Source organism: Dermochelys coriacea, chromosome 3 (genome assembly GCF_009764565.3).
Source record: "Dermochelys coriacea isolate rDerCor1 chromosome 3, rDerCor1.pri.v4, whole genome shotgun sequence".
Taxonomy (NCBI): domain Eukaryota; kingdom Metazoa; phylum Chordata; order Testudines; family Dermochelyidae; genus Dermochelys; species Dermochelys coriacea.
In genome coordinates this window covers 209,051,702-209,072,822 of record NC_050070.1, presented here as the reverse complement: position 1 = coordinate 209,072,822, position 21,121 = coordinate 209,051,702, and the positions used below count along the sequence as shown (strand labels likewise).

The following is a 21,121-nucleotide window of genomic DNA, read 5'->3' as shown; positions in this document are numbered from 1 at the left end:
GCCGTGTTAGTCTGTATTCGCAAAAAGAAAAGGAGGACTTGTGGCACCTTAGAGACTAACAAATTTATTAGAGCATAAGCTTTCGGGAGCTACAGCTCACTTCATCAGATGCAGTGAGCTGTAGCTCACGAAAGCTTATGCTCTAATAAATTTGTTAGTCTCTAAGGTGCCACAAGTCCTCCTTTTCTTTTTACTAATTCTCTAGTCCTCTTAGTCTGCAGTCAAGACTAGACATGAATTTCTAATGGAAAGGGAAAGAGAGGGTAAAAGGAAAAGCCTTGTTTTAAAACACACACAACTTTCAGGTAGTCTTTATAGCTCATGATGATTGAAATAAAAATTAAAAAGGGAGCACAAGTCCACTTTTTCTTGTTTGCAGGTCACATTTAAAGTGTAAAGAAACTTACCAGATATTGAAACTCGGCTTGACCATCAATTCCCACAGTGCAAAGATTAATCAGTTTTAATTGCTTCTTACTCTACATTGTTCATGGTGCATAAATCAAAAATCTTTTAGAAATCATAGTTTTGATTATTGTATTAGAAATGACTCCAGCAGCCTTTGAGGAACCTGTTTTTCAAGTGTAATGCTTTCTAAAACCAACCTGAATGTCGTTTTGATCTCCATGCTTACAAAATGGCTTCTTCCTTGAGGAAATGCTGAGTTTCCCAAGACAACCAGTTCATTTCACATAGCTTGGCTCTACTACTTATAAAGTCTCTTTCTAAAAGCAGTTTGAGATTATCTCTCTTTCCAGACAAAAGTTCCTGGCACAAAGCTGCCAAGTTAACCACTTTGAAACTTTCACTGACTTTCTTTATTTTCCCCTTCCCAGGAGTAAGGAAAGTTGCGTTGTGGATAATATCAAAGTGTGCAGCAATGACAGTGGAAATGGAAAATTTAAAAGTATTTGCATCACTATGAGAATCCCTCGTAACCCAACTATTGGGGACAAATTTGCCAGCCGACATGGACAGAAGGGTATTTTGAGCAGACTCTGGCCAGTTGAGGACATGCCATTTACAGAGAGTGGAATGGTTCCAGATATTCTCTTCAATCCTCATGGCTTTCCATCCCGAATGACCATTGGAATGCTGATTGAGAGTATGGCAGGGAAGTCTGCAGCGTTGCATGGCCTCTGTCACGATGCCACCCCCTTCACGTTTTCAGAGGAGAACTCTGCCTTGGAATACTTTGGCAAGATGTTGAAGGCTGCTGGCTATAACTACTATGGAACAGAGAGGATGTATAGTGGAATCAGTGGGGTGGAACTGGAGGCAGATATTTTTATTGGAGTTGTGTACTATCAACGCCTGCGCCACATGGTCTCGGACAAGTTCCAAGTGAGGACGACAGGAGCCAGAGATAAAGTCACCAACCAGCCCATCGGTGGGAGGAATGTCCAGGGGGGGATTCGCTTTGGAGAGATGGAACGCGATGCTTTGTTGGCTCACGGCACGTCCTTCTTGCTGCATGACCGTCTCTTCAACTGTTCTGATCGGTCTGTGGCCCATGTCTGTGTCAAGTGTGGCAGTTTGCTTTCTCCTTTGTTGGAGAAGCCTCCGCCTTCCTGGTCCACCACACGCAATAGGAAATACTACTGTACTGTGTGCAATCAGAGCGACACAATCGACACTGTTTCCGTGCCTTATGTCTTCCGGTATTTTGTGGCTGAGTTGGCAGCCATGAACATAAAAGTGAAACTCGACGTGAACTAACTGTGGATGTGAATAGCCAGTCAACTACTCTGGAAAAACTAATTTTTAAATGTCCAGATTTTTCTGTCGAAGGATTTAAAAGGAATATTAACTCATAGCTTGAAATCCTGCAACAGCTGTGGGATTAATTCGATTTGTGTACTTAAACTGGGGAGATAATCTGCTAAATTACGTAGCAATCAAATGGAGAAGAGGTACAGACCCCTTAATAGTCACTGTTAGCTCTGTAACAATCCTCTGCATTTGTTTCATATTAGCCAAAAATCGCTTTAGACCAGGGGTGGGCAAACTTTTTGGCCTGAGGGCCACGTCAGGGTTCCGAAACTGTATGGAGGGCTGGGTAGGGAAGGCTGTGCCTCCCCAAATAGCCTGGCTTTCACCCACTCCCTGCCCCCTGACTCCCCCCCTCAGAACCCTTGACCCATCCAACCCCCCCAGCTCCTTGTCCCCTGACCATCCCCTCCTAGAACCCCAACCCCTATCCAACCCCCCTCCTGTTCCCTGACTGCCCTGCCCCCTGACAGGCCCCCCCAGGACTCCCATGTCTATCCAACCCCCCCATCCCCTGACTGCCCCCCCCCCCAGAACCTCCGCCCCATCCAACTGTCCCCTACCCGTCCCCCGGAACCCCCTCCCCCTTATCCAACCCCCTTGCTCCCCGCCCCCTTACATGCCACTCAGAGCAGCAGGACTGGCAGCCGTGCAGCCCGGCTGGAGCCAGCTGCGCTGCCTAGAGGACTGGCGGCATAACAAGCTGAGGCTGTGGGAGAGGGGGACAGCAGGGGAGGGGCCGGGGACTCAAGGGCCGGGCAGGACAGTCCCACGTAGTTTGCCCACCTCTGCTTTTGACAGTCAGGTATGAAAACTGAGCAGTGCCAATGATTTGCTGGACTAGTGGGCTGGGAATTAAAGCGTTAACTCCTTTCCCCAGGTACTGCACCTTGTAACTGTGTGCTGACTGTTCCAGGTAGTGGATGCACCACAGTTGTGCTGAAGAGATTAAATAAAGTGGAATGTCCTTTGAACACTGGAAGACCACCGAAAGTCTCTTTTTTGTAAAAGAATCAAACCTAATGCCTTAATGGCTGGCACAGTGTCACTGTCATGTGCAGCCAGCCAGGAAAAATCATTTCTTTGCCTATGTGAGAAATAAATCTGTGATGATTTAAAGGGGAAAACGCTTGTGGTGATTTGAAGGCACAGCCCGAAGTCAGGACATGGTAGAGTGGCTCTGCTCGAGGAGGAGCTCTGGAAAGAGCCTGCCTCAGAGAGGCACAGTCTGTCATAAGGGGCAACAGTCTGCTCCATTCACTGGGGGGAGCAGATTGCTGCTTCCACTGTGTCAGCCCCATTCTGCCAGCCAGTGTGAAGGGGGCAGGCTGTTAGTCCCAGGGCAGCAGCACAACTGGGATGTAGGGGGAAAAGTTCTTGCTCACCCTGCAGCAGCCTCTTGGGCCATTCACAATCTGGGCTTTAAGTCTAATGACTTCCTGCTACCTGTGCTTCTCAGTGTGTGAACAATTAACACTGACTAGTTACCTTCACTTTGGTTACAGGCACGTTCTAGTCAGCGTCACTTCCTGGCATAATCTGGGCTGCAAACACTGCAGCAGCAACATTTCAATCGTATCCCTTGTTTAATTTTATATTTTATTCCATGGAAACGTGACTCTGGTTTTGTAAAAGTTCATTTTTAACTAAACTAAACTTGTGGCAAAATAAATTTTTTTATTATTACGGATGAGAGAAATAGTAGTTTATTCAGATTTTGGAAAAATAGCACAATACCCTGTGGTATTTAAATATAAGTAATAACAAATGAGGTGTTTTAGATAAATATTATTGAGCAGTGATTCAAATGTTAATCAGTTGCAAGTTCATGGTGTATTTCTAGCAATTATTATAAAACTAAAGATGGAAAAATCATTAGTTGTAGTTGCAATATGGTTTCTGTTTAAAGCTGAAATTTGTGACGTCTCTAAAATCCAAGTCCATCATTAGATGGACTTGGAAACGTATGCCAATTCAGGGCCCAGGGCAGAATATGCTGCACATTGGAGGACATTTGATCAAAGGGTTCCTGAAACACTGGTTGCCTTCCCCGAATGATAGGTTTTCAAATTTCCACAATTTTTAACTCTGATTCTGCACAAAAAAGGTGGATTTTTTTTTTTTTAAATAGGGGCAGGCTCCACCTGACAGCAGAGATACCAGCCCTCCCTGATTTTCCATAATCCTCCCAGTGTTTAAATGTAATTATGACATTGCAAAATTTGTAGATTTAAGCAATTACATTTAAAAATCAGGAGGACTGCGTGTGTTGTGTGTCATCACCTCTCAGGACTTCTCCACTGGTGCCCCTGTGCAGATCAGTGTCGCCTGCAGCCCAGCCCTGTACATGGTGTGTACTATTTTGTCGGCCAGCTGGAGGAGGCTCTCAGGGTGGGGCTCCTGAGTCACACTGGTGAGATCCCCTGATGGGGACCGCCTCCCAGGCTGGTGCACCTACTTGGGGCCTGAACACACAGCTGGCTGCCACTGACTAAATGAGCCAGATACACCAGAAAACCACGTGAAGTGATTTCAGAAGTGTGTGCAAACAAGTGAGGATGTGGCCAAAGTCATGGTCAGACCTGGTCATGGCTAATGATGTTACTAAATGTTACTTCATCTTATTACCACTTATTACTGTAACACGCATAGAAGTGAATCTGAAATGCATCACAACTGTTTACGGCGCTACCCTAGACCCTCTCTCTGTATTTGGTTTTGTACTTTTGCCACTACTCCAAGCAGCCTCCCTAAAAGTCTGAGGAAGGTCAGTATCTCTGGAGCTGAGATTGCCAGGACCCTTTTCTGAGATCTAGTATCTGGCACCAAGAACAAGCTCCAAAACCTAATTATTACAAAGTTATTCAATTCTGGGGATCCTGAAACAGAAGGCCAGCGCTGTGCACAGTCTCCAGAGACAGCAAGAGCAAGCTTCCCCAATAAAATTCCCTGGAGTCAAGTAGGGTGCTCAGGGCAACAAGCCAGGAGACTGAGTTCAAGTTCCCCCTTCCACTGACTGATATTTTTGTGCTCTTGACAAACCATATCAATGGCCAAGGCCTCTTATCCCTACCCGTCAGGGAGGCAGTGTAGCCTACTACAGCGCCCAGGCCTGGGACATGGAAAACTTCCGGTAGAGTCCGGAATAGAATCCTATTATCTCTTCTAACAGAACTACCTTTTGCTACTTAGCCACTTTCCTTCTGAGAAAAATTAGGTCAAATCCATGTACTTGGCTGTGCTGTTTGTACAATGGGCTTCCTTCTGCACCCCACCACTTTAGAGCTCTGCAGCTCACTGCTGAATTGGCCCAGCAAACAGCGGCACCTGCAGTGTCTGCATAGTGACTGCTGGAAGGGAAGGTACTGGGTTTAAGGACTGAGCCAGGAGAACTGAGTGAAACAGTGAAGGGCAATGCAGTCCAGAACTGCCAACTGCAAATATCGGTGCCAACACACAGCATAGTGGTTTCTAGTCTCCCCCAGTCTGCACAGAACTCAGGGAGACTATCCCTGAAATGGTAGCTCTGTCATTTAACAGCGCCAGTGTGGACACAGGTATACAGTGTTATACCCACATCCTGCACAGTATAACGTAGAGACACTGTACGGGCAAGGGGAATATGCGCAAGCACATACACAGTTCAGTACTTGTGTATGCATGCCACTACAGACATAACCTAAAGCTCTAATCCCTCCATCCCTGGAGCCACAATCTGACCTGGTTCCTGGCACTCCCCTCCTGGGGCCAGGATCCCATACATAGCTTCCCAGTCTCTTACCACTGTGTCCCAGCCGTGTGCTGTGCTTGGGCTGACATTTTGTCACCCTGGTAAAAAGGATCATGGAGAATTCAAGGATCTCCTAACTTTGCTGGGAATGATGGTGCATTGAGCTTTTCCCTTGCACCTCCAGTGAATAAGGAAATGGCATATTTTCTACTCAGAGTGGAGCCAGAACTACTCCTTTGTGGAAGATACAGTTTCAATACCCAAATCAGTCTTAGATTCCATCCATTTAGGAATGAATATTCCAAGAAAGGTTCTATCCGGAAGTACCGCTCATGAGTCCCCAAGCTTTCTTCCCATGGGATGGTGGCTCTTCAGAGCTGTTGTATGCAGGTCCCTCTGTGAGCAGCTACTGTCTCCTGAAAGAGACAGAGCCTTTTAATTCCTGTATCTAGCGTCTCTGGTTTCTCTCACCAGATAAAATTTAGCAGCCGGTAGATGGCACTATTGAGATTAAGATTTGACACACAAACACAGGAAGACCCACCAAATCTCTCTCTGAGTGGAGCAGGTTTGGGCAAGTGCCACCTACAGCTAAAGATCTGAAAAGAAAGTCAGTGACCTTCAGCTGTCATGATCTCCGCTACTTAAGGAGAAACAGGCAGGCCAGCGAAGGTTAGCTCTCTGCTGCTATATAGATCAAAGTTAAACTGTTCTACTTTGTGGCTGGCTTTACTTGCCAAAGTTTGTTTGGTGATCTCTTACGCCATACACAAATTTCAGAGTAGCAGCCGTGTTAGTCTGTATTCGCAAAAAGAAAAGCAGTACTTGTGGCACCTTAGAGACTAACAAATTTATTAGAGCATAAGCTTTCGGGAGCTACAGCTCACTTCATCGGATGCATTGTTCCTCTGATATTCTTGTTAACTGCTGGAAATAGCCTACCTTGCTTGTCACCATGAAAGGTTTTCCTCCTTCCCCCCCCCTCCACTGCTGGTGATGGCTTATCTTAAGTGATCACTCTCCTTACAGCGTGTATGATAAACCCATTGTTTCATGTTCTGTGTGTGTGTATATAAATCTCTCCTCTGTTTTTTTCCACCAAATGCATCCGATGAAGTGAGCTGTAGCTCACGAAAGCTTATGCTCTAATAAATTTGTTAGTCTCTAAGGTGCCACAAGTACTCCTTTTTGCCATACACAAAATTACCGTGAGATGTGGCTTCTCACTAAGATGACTATTTTATTCAGCAATAGAAAATTAATTTACTAGGAAAACAGACTAACTTGTAAGTTCTAAATAACTGAAGTAGCTTTCTTTTACCTTGTAATTTTTTGCACTCTTATAGAAAAATTCAGTGTCAGTAAAAACAATTCCGAGCCATCTGCTGCTTAGTATTGACTCTGAAGAATGGCTGAACTCCATCCAGCTCTCACTGAAGTCAGTGAGACTTGCAGTTAGCAGGATCAAGCTGCCTTCTACTAACGCTGAGAAGTTAAGGGCCAAACCCTGAAAGCTGCTGAGCACCTTCAACTGCTATTGGCTTCAATAAGTGTGGCACGTGCCCAGCCCCCTTCAGAATCTAGTCCTAATTTATTATTTTTAAACATAACTTCTTTGTAAGTTTGGTTTTGTCAGTCTTAATTCAGAACTGTTCAACTCTGCTTACCCTTTCCTAAATGGCATAGCAGAAAGGCTACAGAGAAGAGCAGCAACCATTCCCGGTAGCAGGCAGGGCCAATGGCTAACTGATGGGTCTCAAAATTGGAGACAAGGCGGGTGAGGGAATATCTTTCATTGGACCAACTTCTGTTGGTGAAAGAGCCAAGCTTCCGAGCCACATAGAGCTCTTGGTCAGCTCCAAAGCTTGTGTCTCACTAACAGAAGTTGGTCCAACAGTAAATATACCCACCTTGTCGTATCCTGGGACCAACAGGGCTACAGTTATACTGCAAACAACAATGGAAGATATCCATCCTAGGTACTTATCTGGTTCCCGTTACTGTAATATCTGATCACCTCACAATCTCTAAGGCTGTGGTTCTCGACCAGCGGTCTGCGGTCCCTTGGGGGGGCCGCAAGCAGGTTTCGGTGGTCTGCCAAAATAAACCAGAGAGCAGGGCCAGCACTAAACTTGCTGGGGCCAGGGCAGAAAGCCAAAGCTCGAGCCCCACCGCATTGGGGCGGGTAAGGTGGGCTGTGGCCATGCAGGTCGTCCAGCCAGCTGGCTGGTGGAGAGGGTGGAGCTGTGCAGGTTGGCCGTGACATCAATTAACACATGGTATCAAGCCTGGATTAACACTCACCATGACACATGCGTGTGCTTGTCGAAGACACCCCCATGTCTGGACAGAATTGTTGATCAGCAACAAGTTTCACACTGAGTAAGTAAAACAAAAATAATCAGTTTATTTTTGTACCTATATTTTCTTTTGTACATTACAGGTGTGTGTGTGTGTGTGTGTGTGTGTGTGCATGTTTAGCTGTAAAACTATCCATTTAGTACAGCTTTTCATCTACTGGCTATGCAGAAAAACAGTTGGGCTGTGGCATTTTTACAGCATATTGTGGGGGCTTAGAAAGAAAGGTTGAGAACCGCAGCTCTAATACATTTATCCTCTAAACCCCCTGTGAGACAGGGCAGGGCTGTTATGTCCCCATTGGACAGATGGGGCACTAAGGTTGATTTGGGGGAGGATTCTACCTTGTAAGTGACTTGTGGAATGTAGGTCCCTGACACTCCATCCCCCGTGGTTTTCCTTGCACACCTAGAGGAGAGTCTCTGGGGAGGAAGAAGCCTGTTTAGTTTGTGCTGGTTTGACCAAGAATCCTCCACAGATGCTGCCGGTCAGTCATTTCACTTGGGTGTGAATGTCCCCATCTGCTGCTAGAGCCAGTTGAGACCGGTCCCGTTGTATCATTTCAGGCAATGAGTAGTATCTTACAGGCCCTCTCTGCTCTAGCTGGCCACTTCTCCACAGTCAGAATAGGCTTTAGTCTGAGTGGGGGTCTGCCTAACACCCAGCGGCTTCTTATTAGGCACCTTCTGCCCCAACAAAGGGGTGTTGTTGTGAGGGGGGGGAGCAAGAGGCTATTAGCCTGTCAGGTTCTTCCCTTAAAAAAAAAAAAATTCGAAAGTCTTGGGTGACAATGAGCGGCAGGGCCAGGTGCAGCAGCACCAGTGCCAAACAGCTGCTCCTTGTCTGTGGTTGCAGCCAAACCACGTTCAGCACCAGTTCAGTTACCCTGACCACGGACACTGCAAACAGGGGCTCTTTGTGGGGTACATCTGGCTTGAGCATGAATGCTGCGTGCTAGCAAGGCCGAGTAGAGCTGCCAACCTAGAGCCAGTTCGCCGCCGTTAAGGAGAGTAGGCTCACTGTTCTTAGAGCTGTTTCTAGACAATACTGAGCAATGGCCACTGCCACACCCCACTGTAATAGTTTTTTCTGGGAATTGCTTAATTTTTTGCAATTTCTTCCAACTACCCACTCTCCCAGGGTGCTGTTTATTACCGGCTGGGCGCTGTACGTCGTAGATGGGGCGGCTGGATCGTGGCACAGGGCGCTGCACGTGGAGGACTGGGCGGCCGGGGCGCGGTACGGGATGGATGGGGTGGCCGGGTTGCAGCACTGGGGCGACGTATGGGATGGACGGGGCGGCCGCGTCGCGGCACTGGGGCGTCGTACAGGATGGACGGGGCAGCCAGGTCGTAGCGTAGGATGGATGGGGCGGCTGGGTCGCGGCAGGGGGCGGACGGGGACGGCCGGATTTCAGCACGGGACGGCCGGGGATGGACTGGGCGGCCGGATGTCAGCACTAGACGGACGGGGCGGCCCGATGTCAGAACGGGACGAACGGGGACGGACGGGGCGGCCGGACGTCAGCACTGGACGGACGGGGACGGACGGGGCGGCCGGACGTCAGCACGGGACGGACGGGGCGGCCCGATGTCAGCACGGGACGGACGGGGCGGCCCGATGTCAGCATGGGAGGGACGGGGACGGACGGGGCGGCTGGATGTCAGCACGGGAGGGACGGGGCGGCCCGATGTCAGCACGGGAGGGACGGGGACGGACGGGGCGGCCCGATGTCAGCACGGGACGGACGGGGACGGACGGGGCGGCCCGATGGCAGCACGGGAGGGACGGGGACGGACGGGGCGGCCCGATGTCAGCACGGGACGGACGGGGACGGACGGGGCGGCCCGATGGCAGCACGGGAGGGACGGGGCGGCTGGATGTCAGCACGGGAGGGACGGGGCGGCCCGATGTCAGCACGGGAGGGACGGGGACGGACGGGGCGGCCCGATGTCAGCACGGGACGGACGGGGACGGACGGGGCGGCCCGATGGCAGCACGGGAGGGACGGGGACGGACGGGGCGGCCGGATGTCAGCACGGGACGGACGGGGACGGACGGGGCGGCCGGATGTCAGCACGGGACGGACGGGGACGGACGGGGCGGCCCGATGGCAGCACGGGAGGGACGGGGCGGCTGGATGTCAGCACGGGAGGGACGGGGCGGCCCGATGTCAGCACGGGAGGGACGGGGACGGACGGGGCGGCCCGATGTCAGCACGGGATGGACGGGGACGGACGGGGCGGCCGGACGTCAGCACTGGACGGACGGGGACGGACGGGGCGGCCGGACGTCAGCACGGGACGGACGGGGCGGCCCGATGTCAGCATGGGAGGGACGGGGACGGACGGGGCGGCTGGATGTCAGCACGGGAGGGACGGGGCGGCCCGATGTCAGCACGGGAGGGACGGGGACGGACGGGGCGGCCCGATGTCAGCACGGGACGGACGGGGACGGACGGGGCGGCCCGATGGCAGCACGGGAGGGACGGGGACGGACGGGGCGGCCCGATGTCAGCACGGGACGGACGGGGACGGACGGGGCGGCCCGATGGCAGCACGGGAGGGACGGGGCGGCTGGATGTCAGCACGGGAGGGACGGGGCGGCCCGATGTCAGCACGGGAGGGACGGGGACGGACGGGGCGGCCCGATGTCAGCACGGGACGGACGGGGCGGCCCGATGGCAGCACGGGAGGGACGGGGACGGACGGGGCGGCCGGATGTCAGCACGGGACGGACGGGGACGGACGGGGCGGCCGGATGTCAGCACGGGACGGACGGGGACGGACGGGGCGGCCCGATGGCAGCACGGGAGGGACGGGGCGGCTGGATGTCAGCACGGGAGGGACGGGGCGGCCCGATGTCAGCACGGGAGGGACGGGGACGGACGGGGCGGCTGGATGTCAGCACGGGACGGACGGGGCGGCCCGATGTCAGCACGGGAGGGACGGGGACGGACGGGGCGGCCCGATGTCAGCACGGGACGGACGGGGCGGCCCGGTGTCAGCACGGGACGGACGGGGACGGACGGGGCGGCCCGGTGGCAGCACGGGACGGACGGGGACGGACGGGGCGGCCCGATGTCAGCACGGGAGGGACGGGGACGGACGGGGCGGCCGGATGTCAGCACGGGAGGGACGGGGACGGACGGGGCGGCCCGATGTCAGCACGGGAGGGACGGGGACGGACGGGGCGGCCCGGTGTCAGCACGGGACGGACGGGGACGGACGGGGCGGCCGGTTTCGAGGGAGCGATGAGGAATCTGAGGCCGGGGTTGGCCCCTCCTGCGGCTCGAGCCCAGCCAGGCGCCCCGCACGAGGCCGAGGCCGGAGCGCTCCTCTCCCGCCGGGCTCGCGTCAGGGCGGCGGGGGCTCGGCCGGGCGCGGCCCCTCCCAGGGCTTGGGCCGGCGGGGCAGGCGCGAGGGGGTGGGGCTCGCCAGGCTCGCCGTGACGTGGGGCCTGTGGAGGCCGGGCGGGTCCCGGCCGCTCCGCACCAGGCGGAGGATCTCGGAGAAGGAGGCCGGGGGCGCCGGGGCCGGGCCGGGGCCGCCCTGGCTCCGCGGATCCGCGCCGGGCTCCATGGGCGGCCAGGGGCAGGACCGGGCCCCGCCCGGCAGCGGGGCGGAGGAAGGGGGAGCGGCCGGTACCACTCCAGCCGCACGGGGGGGGGGAGGTACCATTTTAGCCGCACGGGGGGGGAGGTACCACTCCAGCCGCACGGGGGGGAGGTACCATTTTAGCCGCACGGGGGGGAGGTACCACTCCAGCCGCACGGGGGGGAGGTACCATTTTAGCCGCACGGGGGGGGAGGTACCACTCCAGCCGCACGGGGGGGGAGGTACCATTTTAGCCGCGGGGGGGAGGTACCACTCCAGCCGCACGGGGGGGGAGGTACCACTCCAGCCGCACGGGGGGGGAGGTACCATTTTAGCCGCACGGGGGGGAGGTACCACTCCAGCCGCACGGGGGGGGGAGGTACCATTTTAGCCGCACGGGGGGGGGAGGTACCACTCCAGCCGCACGGGGGGGAGGTACCATTTTAGCCGCACCGGGGGGAGGTACCACTCCAGCCGCACGGGGGGGAGGTACCACTCCAGCCGCACGGGGGGGAGGTACCATTTTAGCCACGGGGGGGGAAGGTACCACTTTAGCCAGGGGTTGTACCAGGAGCGTCGCTGCTCTCCTGGCTTCACGCCGTTCCGGCGGCTGTGACCAATCTATGCCCTGCCCGGGCCCCGGCCCCGCCTACCCCCCCGGCACTGCACAGGCCGTGGCACTGCTCTCAGCTATCACATACAGAGCCTGGAGCAAAGGGGCTCCTTCCCACATGTCCTGCACCTTGGCCTCGGGGGGGGGGGGGGGGGCGGGGGGAAGGCTGTCCCACTGATTGCCCCACATACACACCATGGCAGCGACTCTCCCCTACGCACCCCACTAGCTGCAGGGGAACCTCACAGCAATCCCCCCTACACACCCTGAGCCCTGGAGAGAGCCTCACAGCGACACCCCCGACCCACGCACATAACCTCCCAAGAGGGAGCCTTGCAGAGCCTCCCCCACCCGGAAGTGACCTGAGTCTGCACCCTGGATTCACACCCACAAGGAGGCAAATGGTGCAGCTCCTGCTTGCAGCCATCCCTGAGATCCCTGCCCAGGCACACTCTGTGCCAAGCCACCCAGCCCCATCCATGGGACCCTGTGGCACACTGCATGGCCATTTGTCATGTTCCCCTCCCCTCAGCCGGGTACTGGGTAAGAACAAGGAATGGCTTTCCTCTCCTGTTCTCGCCTCCCTCCAGCCCTGGGCCCAAGTCTCCCTCAGGACTGATGTCAGCAGGGGGTGCTCACCTCCAGCAGGGGCAGGATCCAGCACCTGGCTGCTTGGACGGGCCGGCAGGGGCCATAGACTCCAGGCTGTAGGCACTGGTCGCCCAGCACTGCAGGCAAGGGGAAATGGAGTTTACCCAGTTTATAGCATTTAGGTTAAATTAGCTGACCCAGTTCTTTTGTTATCACTATATCACTGGGGCTACCTGTGGTGCCCCCTCCCCAATGCCACACCCTCATGCCAGCCAGTGATGGGGGCACTCCTCCACTCAGCCCCATGCTCTCTGGGCCTGATCCCCACAGCCTGCCCCCCTTTGCACCAGGTAAATCCAGTGCCATGTGGTGTGTGGCACTGCCCAGACCCAGCGGGTGGGTGTGACCTCCCAAAGAGCAGGGAATGGCTGACCCTGGTCTTGCCATTGCCTTGGCTCATGGAAACCTGCTGGGGCATCTCCATAAGAGCCATCTGCTGTGCCCCGTCGAGCTGCAAACTGGGGTCTCTGTACTCCCCTTTGCCTGTGGGATTCTGCAGTTGGGGGGACCCAGTCAGGTCAGCTCATGCTCCAACACGGCTGGGTTCAGGGCCATTAAGGTGGTTTTAGGCTCTCACTGACTATAGCCGTATGAGCAAGCAAAGGGTTAACCGATGCATGGGTTTGTTTGCCAGGGAGCACAGCAGCTGGTTAGGCAGCTGGCGAGAGAGACAGAGAGACGAGAGAGACCGTTAGAAAGGGGCAGGGACAGCAGAGGGGAGGGGAAGGTGCCGAGAGACGGCCTGGGGTCCCTCTGCCTGACACGTTGTTCATGCCTGGCTCACATGCTGCAACTTCTCACCATGGGCCTGCCCTTGTGGCTGCTTGGACAGCTCTTGGCCCCCACAGTACTTCAGCTTCTGAGCTGTGAGTATGCCTGTCCCCTGTGGCAGGTTCCTCTTGCTTCACTCAGCTCCACACTCTCCTCCTTGGCAGGACGCTTACCTGCTCCCCAGGGTGGGCTGCATCCTCCCCCCCACCCCGACACCAAGGAGAACCATACTGGGCCGGGTGGGTTCTGCAAGCAGCATGTAACTAGAGGCCCAAGACTGCAGATACCATGGGAGGGGAGAAAAGGAGTGGCCAGTGAGTACCCCTGTTAAAGGGTTAGCTACACCCTGCAAAGGAGCAGCAAGTCCTGGGGGTTTTGTTCCAACAAACAGCAGTGGGGCTGGGGCAGCCAGACATGGACCCAAGCCTCAATTGGGCATTCGTAGCTGGCCAAGCAGAGATACTCGCTCCACTAGGCAGTCCTTCCCAAGAGGTTGAAAACCAGCTTTAGCCTCACTGCTCCTGGTCAACAGGGCTCCAGGGTCAGCGAGGCCTTGTGGCTGAGACCTGCCCTGTGCATTGCTAACTGGCTGGCTGTTCTCCCGCCAGGCAGCAACGCAGCCCCCTTCCCTACCTTGGCGCCCCCACTTACCATGGTCGTGAACGGCGAGAGGAAGACCCTAGTGGTTTGTGTGGTGAACGACCTCTCCCAGGACATGGCAGATGTCGTCTGGTTTTCGAATGAGAATGGAAGTGCTCTGGACTCCTTCACTTACGGAATTTCCAGGGAGGAAGACGGCACATTCAGCACAGTCTCTCACCTCTCCGTCCACACCGCAGAACTGGAGTCCTGGGAATCCCTCGCCTGCCACGTGAGACAGAACAGAACTGCCCAGGTGTGGAGTGCCAGGTCCCTGCTGATCTCTGGTAGGTACCGAGTGAAGAGAATATCCAACATCACAGACCCCTTCTCTTTTCTGTCACTTCCCTGCCCCCATCTCCCTCCACCTCCAGTCCCCTGGGAGCCCCGCATTCATCTCCATTTCCCTCTGACTCCTTCCTCCCCTCGGTCACATTGTGTTATCCCTGAATGACCTGGGCGAGAAAACGAGGGTGCAGTGGTAGCTGCAGTGGCTCCCACTGCCCATTTGCAACAATGCAGACAAAGTACAAATGCCAGACGGTTCATTCAAATGCAACACCCCAGGGAAAAATAAAGGGTGACACTGTCACCCAAGAGGAGCTTGATTAATAGCAAATATGGCACAAAAGTGTCAAGAAGGCTCTAGCCTCAACAGACCTGGCAGGGCTGACATAATTCCTGCAACTATGGAATAGAGATGTAGGAGAGTGGAGACTCATGGGAAGGAGACACACACACACAGCTCTCTTCATTGAAGAGATCTCTACAGGGAAATGCACCATGGTCAGGTTGAAGCTAACCTTCCACTATAAGCCCAATTTTGACATATAAACACCTTCTCTCAAAACTAAACCAGCTGCATTTTCATAAATAAGCATGGGCTCCAAATCTTTCTGCAAAGGTTGAGGGAAACTGGATCGAGTGTTTGAGAGCCAATACTTTGAAACAACATTTGCAAAAATATGGATGAGGCAAAAAGCTGTGTTCAGCTAAGATTCTAAATATGCTTCGATTACATAAGGGGGAAACTTGAGAACACTGTAGTTGCTTTTCCTCAGGCATGTAGCTATTAATTATTTAACTCCAGTTTGCTGATACGTTTTGCCTGGATCTAACACAGTACATATATAGCCGTGACTCTTTAAAGCCTGGGCTTGCCACTTTTCTATATAAGGATAAGATCAGATTCCTGATGCTCAATATGTCTGGGGAATTGTTTTGTTCAGCAATATTTTTATATGGTGGTTTTCAGTCTAAGGAATATGAAGTGCACAGATGCAATGTGATGGCTACACAGTTAAAAACCACAAAGGCGGGAAATGAACAAGTCAGTTGTAGCCACCACCTTAGCATCCATATTTTACCCATCCTGCAGGATTTGGGTATTGGGGGTAAGAGGACTTTCAAAGGCTCAAAGAGGGGTCAGGCACCTGACTCTCATGGAGAGTCAATGTGAATTGGGCAGCTACCTCCCAGATCTTGTTTGTGCCTTGGAAAATCATCTCCGCAGTTGCTTAGCTCAATGTGTTACCCCCACTACAAAATGCATTTATGTTGCTTTTGCTTTGCCCAACTTTTAGGGGCATGTCTGTGCAGCGATGCAATTTTCTGCATTTAATATCCTAGTACAATGACTATTTTAAGACAAAGCGCGAAGCCGGTGTGTGACCTATCCAAGCTTTATCGAGTTCACCAGCAGAGCTTGTGAGCTAACTGATCCAGAGGCACTTGGTGTGTGCATCCCTTCTATCAGCTAGTTGCACATCTATAGGTATACCCCCAATGAAGCGTTTTCAGCTAACTACTTAATTTATTATGCATACTCAGTCCCACTTCTTCAAACACTTCTGTCTCATTTTAAAACTTGGCAAAGTAGAGAATCTTTATGAAGAGGCATTTACACATAAAATGCGAAGTTTTAAAGTTGAGTTGTTTGCATTATCAGTGCAAAAAAAAAAAAAGGGTCGGGGGTAGCTTGTTTTAAAGCAGGAAAAGTATGTATTTTACATAATTATCTCAGAAAATCCTCATGAGAATGCACTTAGGCTTTCCAAAACTCCATCCCTTTGACTAGAGGCCAAGAAAGATATCAACCCAAAAGGTGAATGAATTGGAAAGTTATGAGAACGGTGTAAGAAGGAGGTTGTGGTGGGAACCATTCTGAGCTTTAACCATGCAGTCAGTACTGTTACAACTAGTATAATTCCTCCTACTAATAGTTATAATTCTGTCTTGTAGAAGACTATGTGGAAGAGCCCTGTCTGGATGACGACCGAAGTGGTAAGCAATAACTCTGCATTCCTCCCAGCACATTCATACTGCCTGTTTGAATCCAACTGATTCTTTGAGGAAACAGATGGGCTGTGGAAAGAAGCATGGAAACCTCCACTTTAAGCCTTTTCTGAAAATGAACATCTGAAGGAACGGGGATAAATTCTGGCCTCATTTACACAGGTCCAAGTCTAAAGTAGTAAAGTTATTCCAGATTTGCAGCAGTGTAAATGAAAGCAGAATTTTGCCCACTGTTTCCAAGAGCTTTAGTCATAGGATGAAAGATGCAGGTCATGAATTGACTAACCTTTTCCACCTAGACATCTGTATGTCAGAGGTTATATCTCAGCCTCAAAGAAAGAAGCTGTCAGCAGCATTGCTCGTAGAGCCTTTCTGCTATGCAACCCCTGGATCTGTGCTGGCAGCAGCAGACATGCGTGCAGGATCTCCATATCACCACTCAAAGGCAAACAGCCACACAGCTGGCTCTTCTGAATTTGACCTCGTCTGGAAGGGCAGTTGATCTCAGAGTTGAGAAGTCAGCTCCCCAACAGAGCAGGTCAGGAATTTTGCAATGAAACATTATTTTATCTAAAAATGTCGATTCCTCAAAATTAAAATCACTTGCAGACCGGGGTCGGTTTTCACGAATCTCCTGACCTGAAACGTTTTTGAAAAAAAAAGTTTTTAAGTTGGCAAAACATTGTGTTCTGATGTTTTCTAAACACTAAATGTTGGTTGTCTGGTTTGAAACAGCTTTTCATTTTGAAATTTAAGTTAACTGGGGGAAAAAGTCAAGGAAAGAGGTTGAAATCAAAAGGAAATGTTTTGAAAATATTGCAACAAAATGTTTCAATTGATCTGAACTGAAAATATTTTGGTTTGTGAAAATTTTAGATTGACTTTTTGTCCTGATTCAAAAAAAAAAAAAAAAAGGAACTCTCAGAACTCTTTGCGGGATGGAAAAACCATTTATGGATGTGGTCCTTGAGGCTATAAAATGCCACAAAACAAGATGCTAAACCCACACTTCACTGTGAGATGCTGTTCAGTGCAAGGGCTGAAGAGAGATCCTCCAATATTATCTGTGAACACTACAAACTTCCAGTGATGCTGTCCTGGCCCTAGTGTCAAGAAAGGAACAACTCCATAAACACTTATCTATACAATGTAGCTTGCCAGGATCATCTGGGAATATCTCACTTAATCCATTTCCTTGCCATTGCATGGACCTGGGGCACATCAGTCCCTCCTAGTCTCTGCCAGTGGCACATAATAGTCTAGTCTCCTGTGAGCTATAATACTTTGGTCTAATTTCAGTTGTTGGGCTTAATGTGCAGATGCTGGGTGTGGTTAATGGCCTGTGGTCAGGCTAGAATTCTGGTGGTTCCTTTTGGCCTTAAACTCCATCTCCTCTGCCTGTTACATAGACATTAACAGGTGGGTGGGATGGGGTGAAAGGATAACAAATGGAATAGGAGGTGTGTGATTCTTAGCAATGATCCCAGCACACCACCTGCCCAGCCATTCTCACAGTGTAGTTTGTGATGTACATCATGACAAAAGTGAGTCTGGGGAAGGGACATGGAAGAGGATACAATGGTGGCTTTATGGATTTCAACTGGGAGCTTTTCCACCGGCTAAGGGGCAGCGTAGGACAGAGTGTGAGAATGCTTGTCAGAGATGTGGGTGATCAAAGCTGGCACTGGTGGAATGAAGGGCAGAACTGATTGTGCATACGGTAATAGACTGGATAGGTGGGGAAGCTAAATTATGGAAGGTTTTGTAAGTATGGACAAGAAGTACGTGTTTGTGATGGGAGAAGGCAAGCCAGTGGATGGACTTTAAACGGGGAATGATATAGTCAGAGCATGGAAGATGATCTTGGCAGCTGCATTTTGAATGGATTTGAGAAGGAGAGGGGGCAACCACTGAGTCCAGAGAGGAGGAGGAAAGAGCAGTGGTCAATGCATGAGACGATTAAGGCTCAGACAATGGTTTCGGCTGTGTGGGCAGAGAGGGAAGGACAGATCTTGGGGACGTTGTACAGGAAGAAGTGGTTAGATTTAGGCACAGCTTGGATACGGGGGTGAAAATAGACAGTGAAATCCAAGATGAAGCCACATCTACCATTTTACAGAAGGGGAAACTGAGGCACAGAGTCAGCAACAAATTATTTAGATAATAGCATAAGAGCATGGTCTGAAGTAATTACTCTACTTTGGAAGAAACAATCAATTGCACACATAAAATGGGAAAGGACTGCCTAGGAAAGAGTACTGTGGAAAGGGATCTGGCCATCACAGTGTATCACAAGCTAAATACAGGTCAACAGTGTAACACTGTTGCAAAAAAAAAAAAAAAAAAAAAAAAAAAAGGAAACATAATTCTGGGATATTTCAGCAGGAGTGTTGAACACAAGTAGTAACTCTTCCACTTCAGTCCATGCAGATTTAAGCCTCAGCTGGAGTACTGTGTCCAGTTCTGGATGCCATATTTCAGGAAAGATGTGGACAAATTGGAGAAAGTCCAGAGCATCAAAAATGATGAAAGGTCTAGAAAACATGACCTATAAGGGAAGACTGAAAAAAACTGGGTTTGTTTAGTCTGGAAAAGAAAAGACTGGGGTGGGGGGCGGGGAAGAGGAGAACAGTTTTCCAATACATAAAAGGTTGTTACAAGAAGGAGGGTGATAAATTGTTCTCCTTAACCTCTGAGGATACGACAAGAAGCAATAGGCTTAAAATGCAGCAAGGGAGCTTTAGGTTGGACATTAGGAAAAATTTCCGATCAGGGTTGTTAAGCACTGGAACAAAACTGCCTAGGGAGGTTGTGGAATCTCCATCATTGGAGGTTTTTAAGAACAGGTTAGACAAACACCTGTAAGGAATGGTTCAGTTATTAGGAGTCCTGTCTTGAGTGCAGGGGACTGGACTAGCTGACCTACTGAGGTCCCTTCCAGTCCTACACTTTTATGATTTTGTGACTTGCTCAAGGTCACACAGCGAGTGGGTGGCAGAGCCGATAAGTCACCAGAGTTCCAAGCACCCAACCCAGAGCTGCTTCCTCTAGGCCAATTGTTCTTGTACCGTTGAACACAAGAGGGGTAGAAGTACAACAGATTCATTATAACGACACTGATGAAAGCAACGAATGTGCTACACTAAGTACCTGAGTTCTAGAGGAAGTGCATTAGGTCTTTCAGACTGACTCCTATTGCTTAGGCCAAGGGTGCCCAACCTCCAGCCCACCAGAGCATTTCATACGACCCGTGGCTTGCTTCAACACAATTTACTAACTGCGGATTTATTAGCATTTTGGCATCATGTTTACATCTTTTTAGTTTACACAAGAGCGTGAATAGACAATACCGTACGTAGAAACAACCTATCTAAATATATATGAAACGAGAACTTAAAATATAAATCAATACAGGTTACTTTAAATCTTATTAAAATATGTGGAAGCTGTTTGGCCCACACAAGGTTGTGCTTAGGTTTACGTGGCCCTAATAAGGTTGGGCACTGCGGCCATACACAGTCCCAGTAGGGACCACTGGTAATTTTTCTGTGTGGCACCCCAGGCCCTGATCAGGTACATGATCCCATCTGTTTCAGCTCTGCCCGTCCGTTCCCAAATCCTGCTTCTCTTGGCCATCAGAGTGTTGTTGCTGAAGTTCCTCCTGTTTGACCTACTGATCACCTGCAGCTTCCTCTTCAAAGGGTAAGACTCCATAATGCAGAGAAACTGTGGAGCACAAGGGGATTCTAGTCATGGCATCCAGTCACTAGGAAGCTGAAATAACTTCAGAAGTTATTAAACTGTCAATGACAATTAACAAAAATAATGAAGTGACTTAGAAGGCCGCCATTTTGCAGAACACCATTCTGGGAATGCCGCTCCCAGCTGAATGTATGGGTAAGGAAGAGACTTTCAGAGATGTGCTTTGGGTTCATTCAGAAACTGGTTTGATCACTGCTAGGTCCTGGTTCCTATTCTGACTTTCTTTAATCTTGGAATGGCTCCTTCCCCTGGAGTAGGAATTGCATCAACCTGGGACTCTAGGTGGGAAGTAGCAATAAAACAGGCAAGACGCTAAAGGGAGAAAAACAGGCAGAGGCAGAGCTGGTCAGGATGTCTGAATTGCCTCAGGGAGGCCAGTCCCTCCACAAGATCTTCTGCAGCCTCAGCCACTGTACCACCTCCGTAACTACATGGACATGCTGGTCCGCACTAGTTAATTCCCCTTCCTCCTTCACTCCTCATCTGTCTCCAGCTTCCTTTCACCCAACCCAGCTCTCCTCCTCTCTCCATCTTCTGTCTTCTTCCCAATCTTTGTCTGCCCCTCCTCTTTATATGCAGTGTAGTTGTAGCTGTGTAGGTCTTAGGATATCAGAGAGACAAGGTGAGTAAAGTTTTAGATCTTTGTGGAGCAATGCCCCATTTGGTGGAACTTAATTCAGCATTGGATGGGAACTGTTGTCCCCTAGAAGTCAGAGGAGGGTTGCTGGGCAACCACTTCTCTCAGAAGACATAGGAGATGCTGTTGCCAGAGCTACTCCGAGCTCACTAGCGGAACCAGGGGCTGCCATATGTGCCTGCAGCATTGATTGCATTGCAGTTTGCACACTCCAGCACTGGCTCTGCACCCAGTGGTTATGAACGCTAATTTATTAGCCAATCCCACAAACCACAGAGGGCCTGATTTGCAGAGGTGCT

At 51.2% G+C, this 21,121-nt stretch overlaps 2 protein-coding genes and 1 long non-coding RNA gene across 10 annotated transcripts in view; 2 read left to right on the top strand and 1 right to left on the bottom strand.

The window, feature by feature from the left end:
* POLR1B (RNA polymerase I subunit B) overlaps positions 1-3,458 on the top strand; it is a 33,983-nt gene extending 30,525 nt beyond the window's left edge. For all 4 annotated transcript variants that reach the window (XM_038396293.2, XM_038396294.2, XM_038396295.2 and 1 more), the window contains one exon: positions 837-3,458. In XM_038396293.2, the coding sequence (XP_038252221.1) occupies positions 837-1,719 (883 nt within the window). In that variant the 3' untranslated portion in view covers positions 1,720-3,458. The remainder of the gene's footprint in view (positions 1-836) is intronic.
* LOC119853341 overlaps positions 3,454-21,121 on the bottom strand; it is a 22,868-nt gene continuing 5,200 nt past the window's right edge. The window contains exons 2-6 of one of the 4 annotated variants that reach the window (XR_005292047.2): positions 16,710-17,062; positions 14,141-14,412; positions 12,707-12,795; positions 7,805-7,878; positions 3,454-5,916 (exon numbers count right to left, since the gene is read on the bottom strand). This is a non-coding gene — a long non-coding RNA (uncharacterized LOC119853341). The remainder of the gene's footprint in view (positions 5,917-7,804; positions 7,879-12,706; positions 12,796-14,140; positions 14,413-16,709; positions 17,063-21,121) is intronic. The other 3 variants (XR_005292046.2, XR_006280512.1, XR_006280511.1) reach the window with 3 other exon arrangements.
* The window catches only part of PTCRA (pre T cell antigen receptor alpha), a 25,346-nt gene continuing 16,330 nt past the window's right edge, over positions 12,106-21,121 (top strand). For both annotated transcript variants that reach the window (XR_006280510.1, XM_038396299.2), the window contains exons 1-4: positions 12,106-13,584; positions 14,098-14,415; positions 16,370-16,411; positions 20,020-20,125. Coding sequence is in view for 1 of the 2 variants with exons in the window: in XM_038396299.2 (XP_038252227.1) it covers positions 13,332-13,584; positions 14,098-14,415; positions 16,370-16,411; positions 20,020-20,125 (719 nt within the window). In the remaining variant the exon portion in view is untranslated. The remainder of the gene's footprint in view (positions 13,585-14,097; positions 14,416-16,369; positions 16,412-20,019; positions 20,126-21,121) is intronic.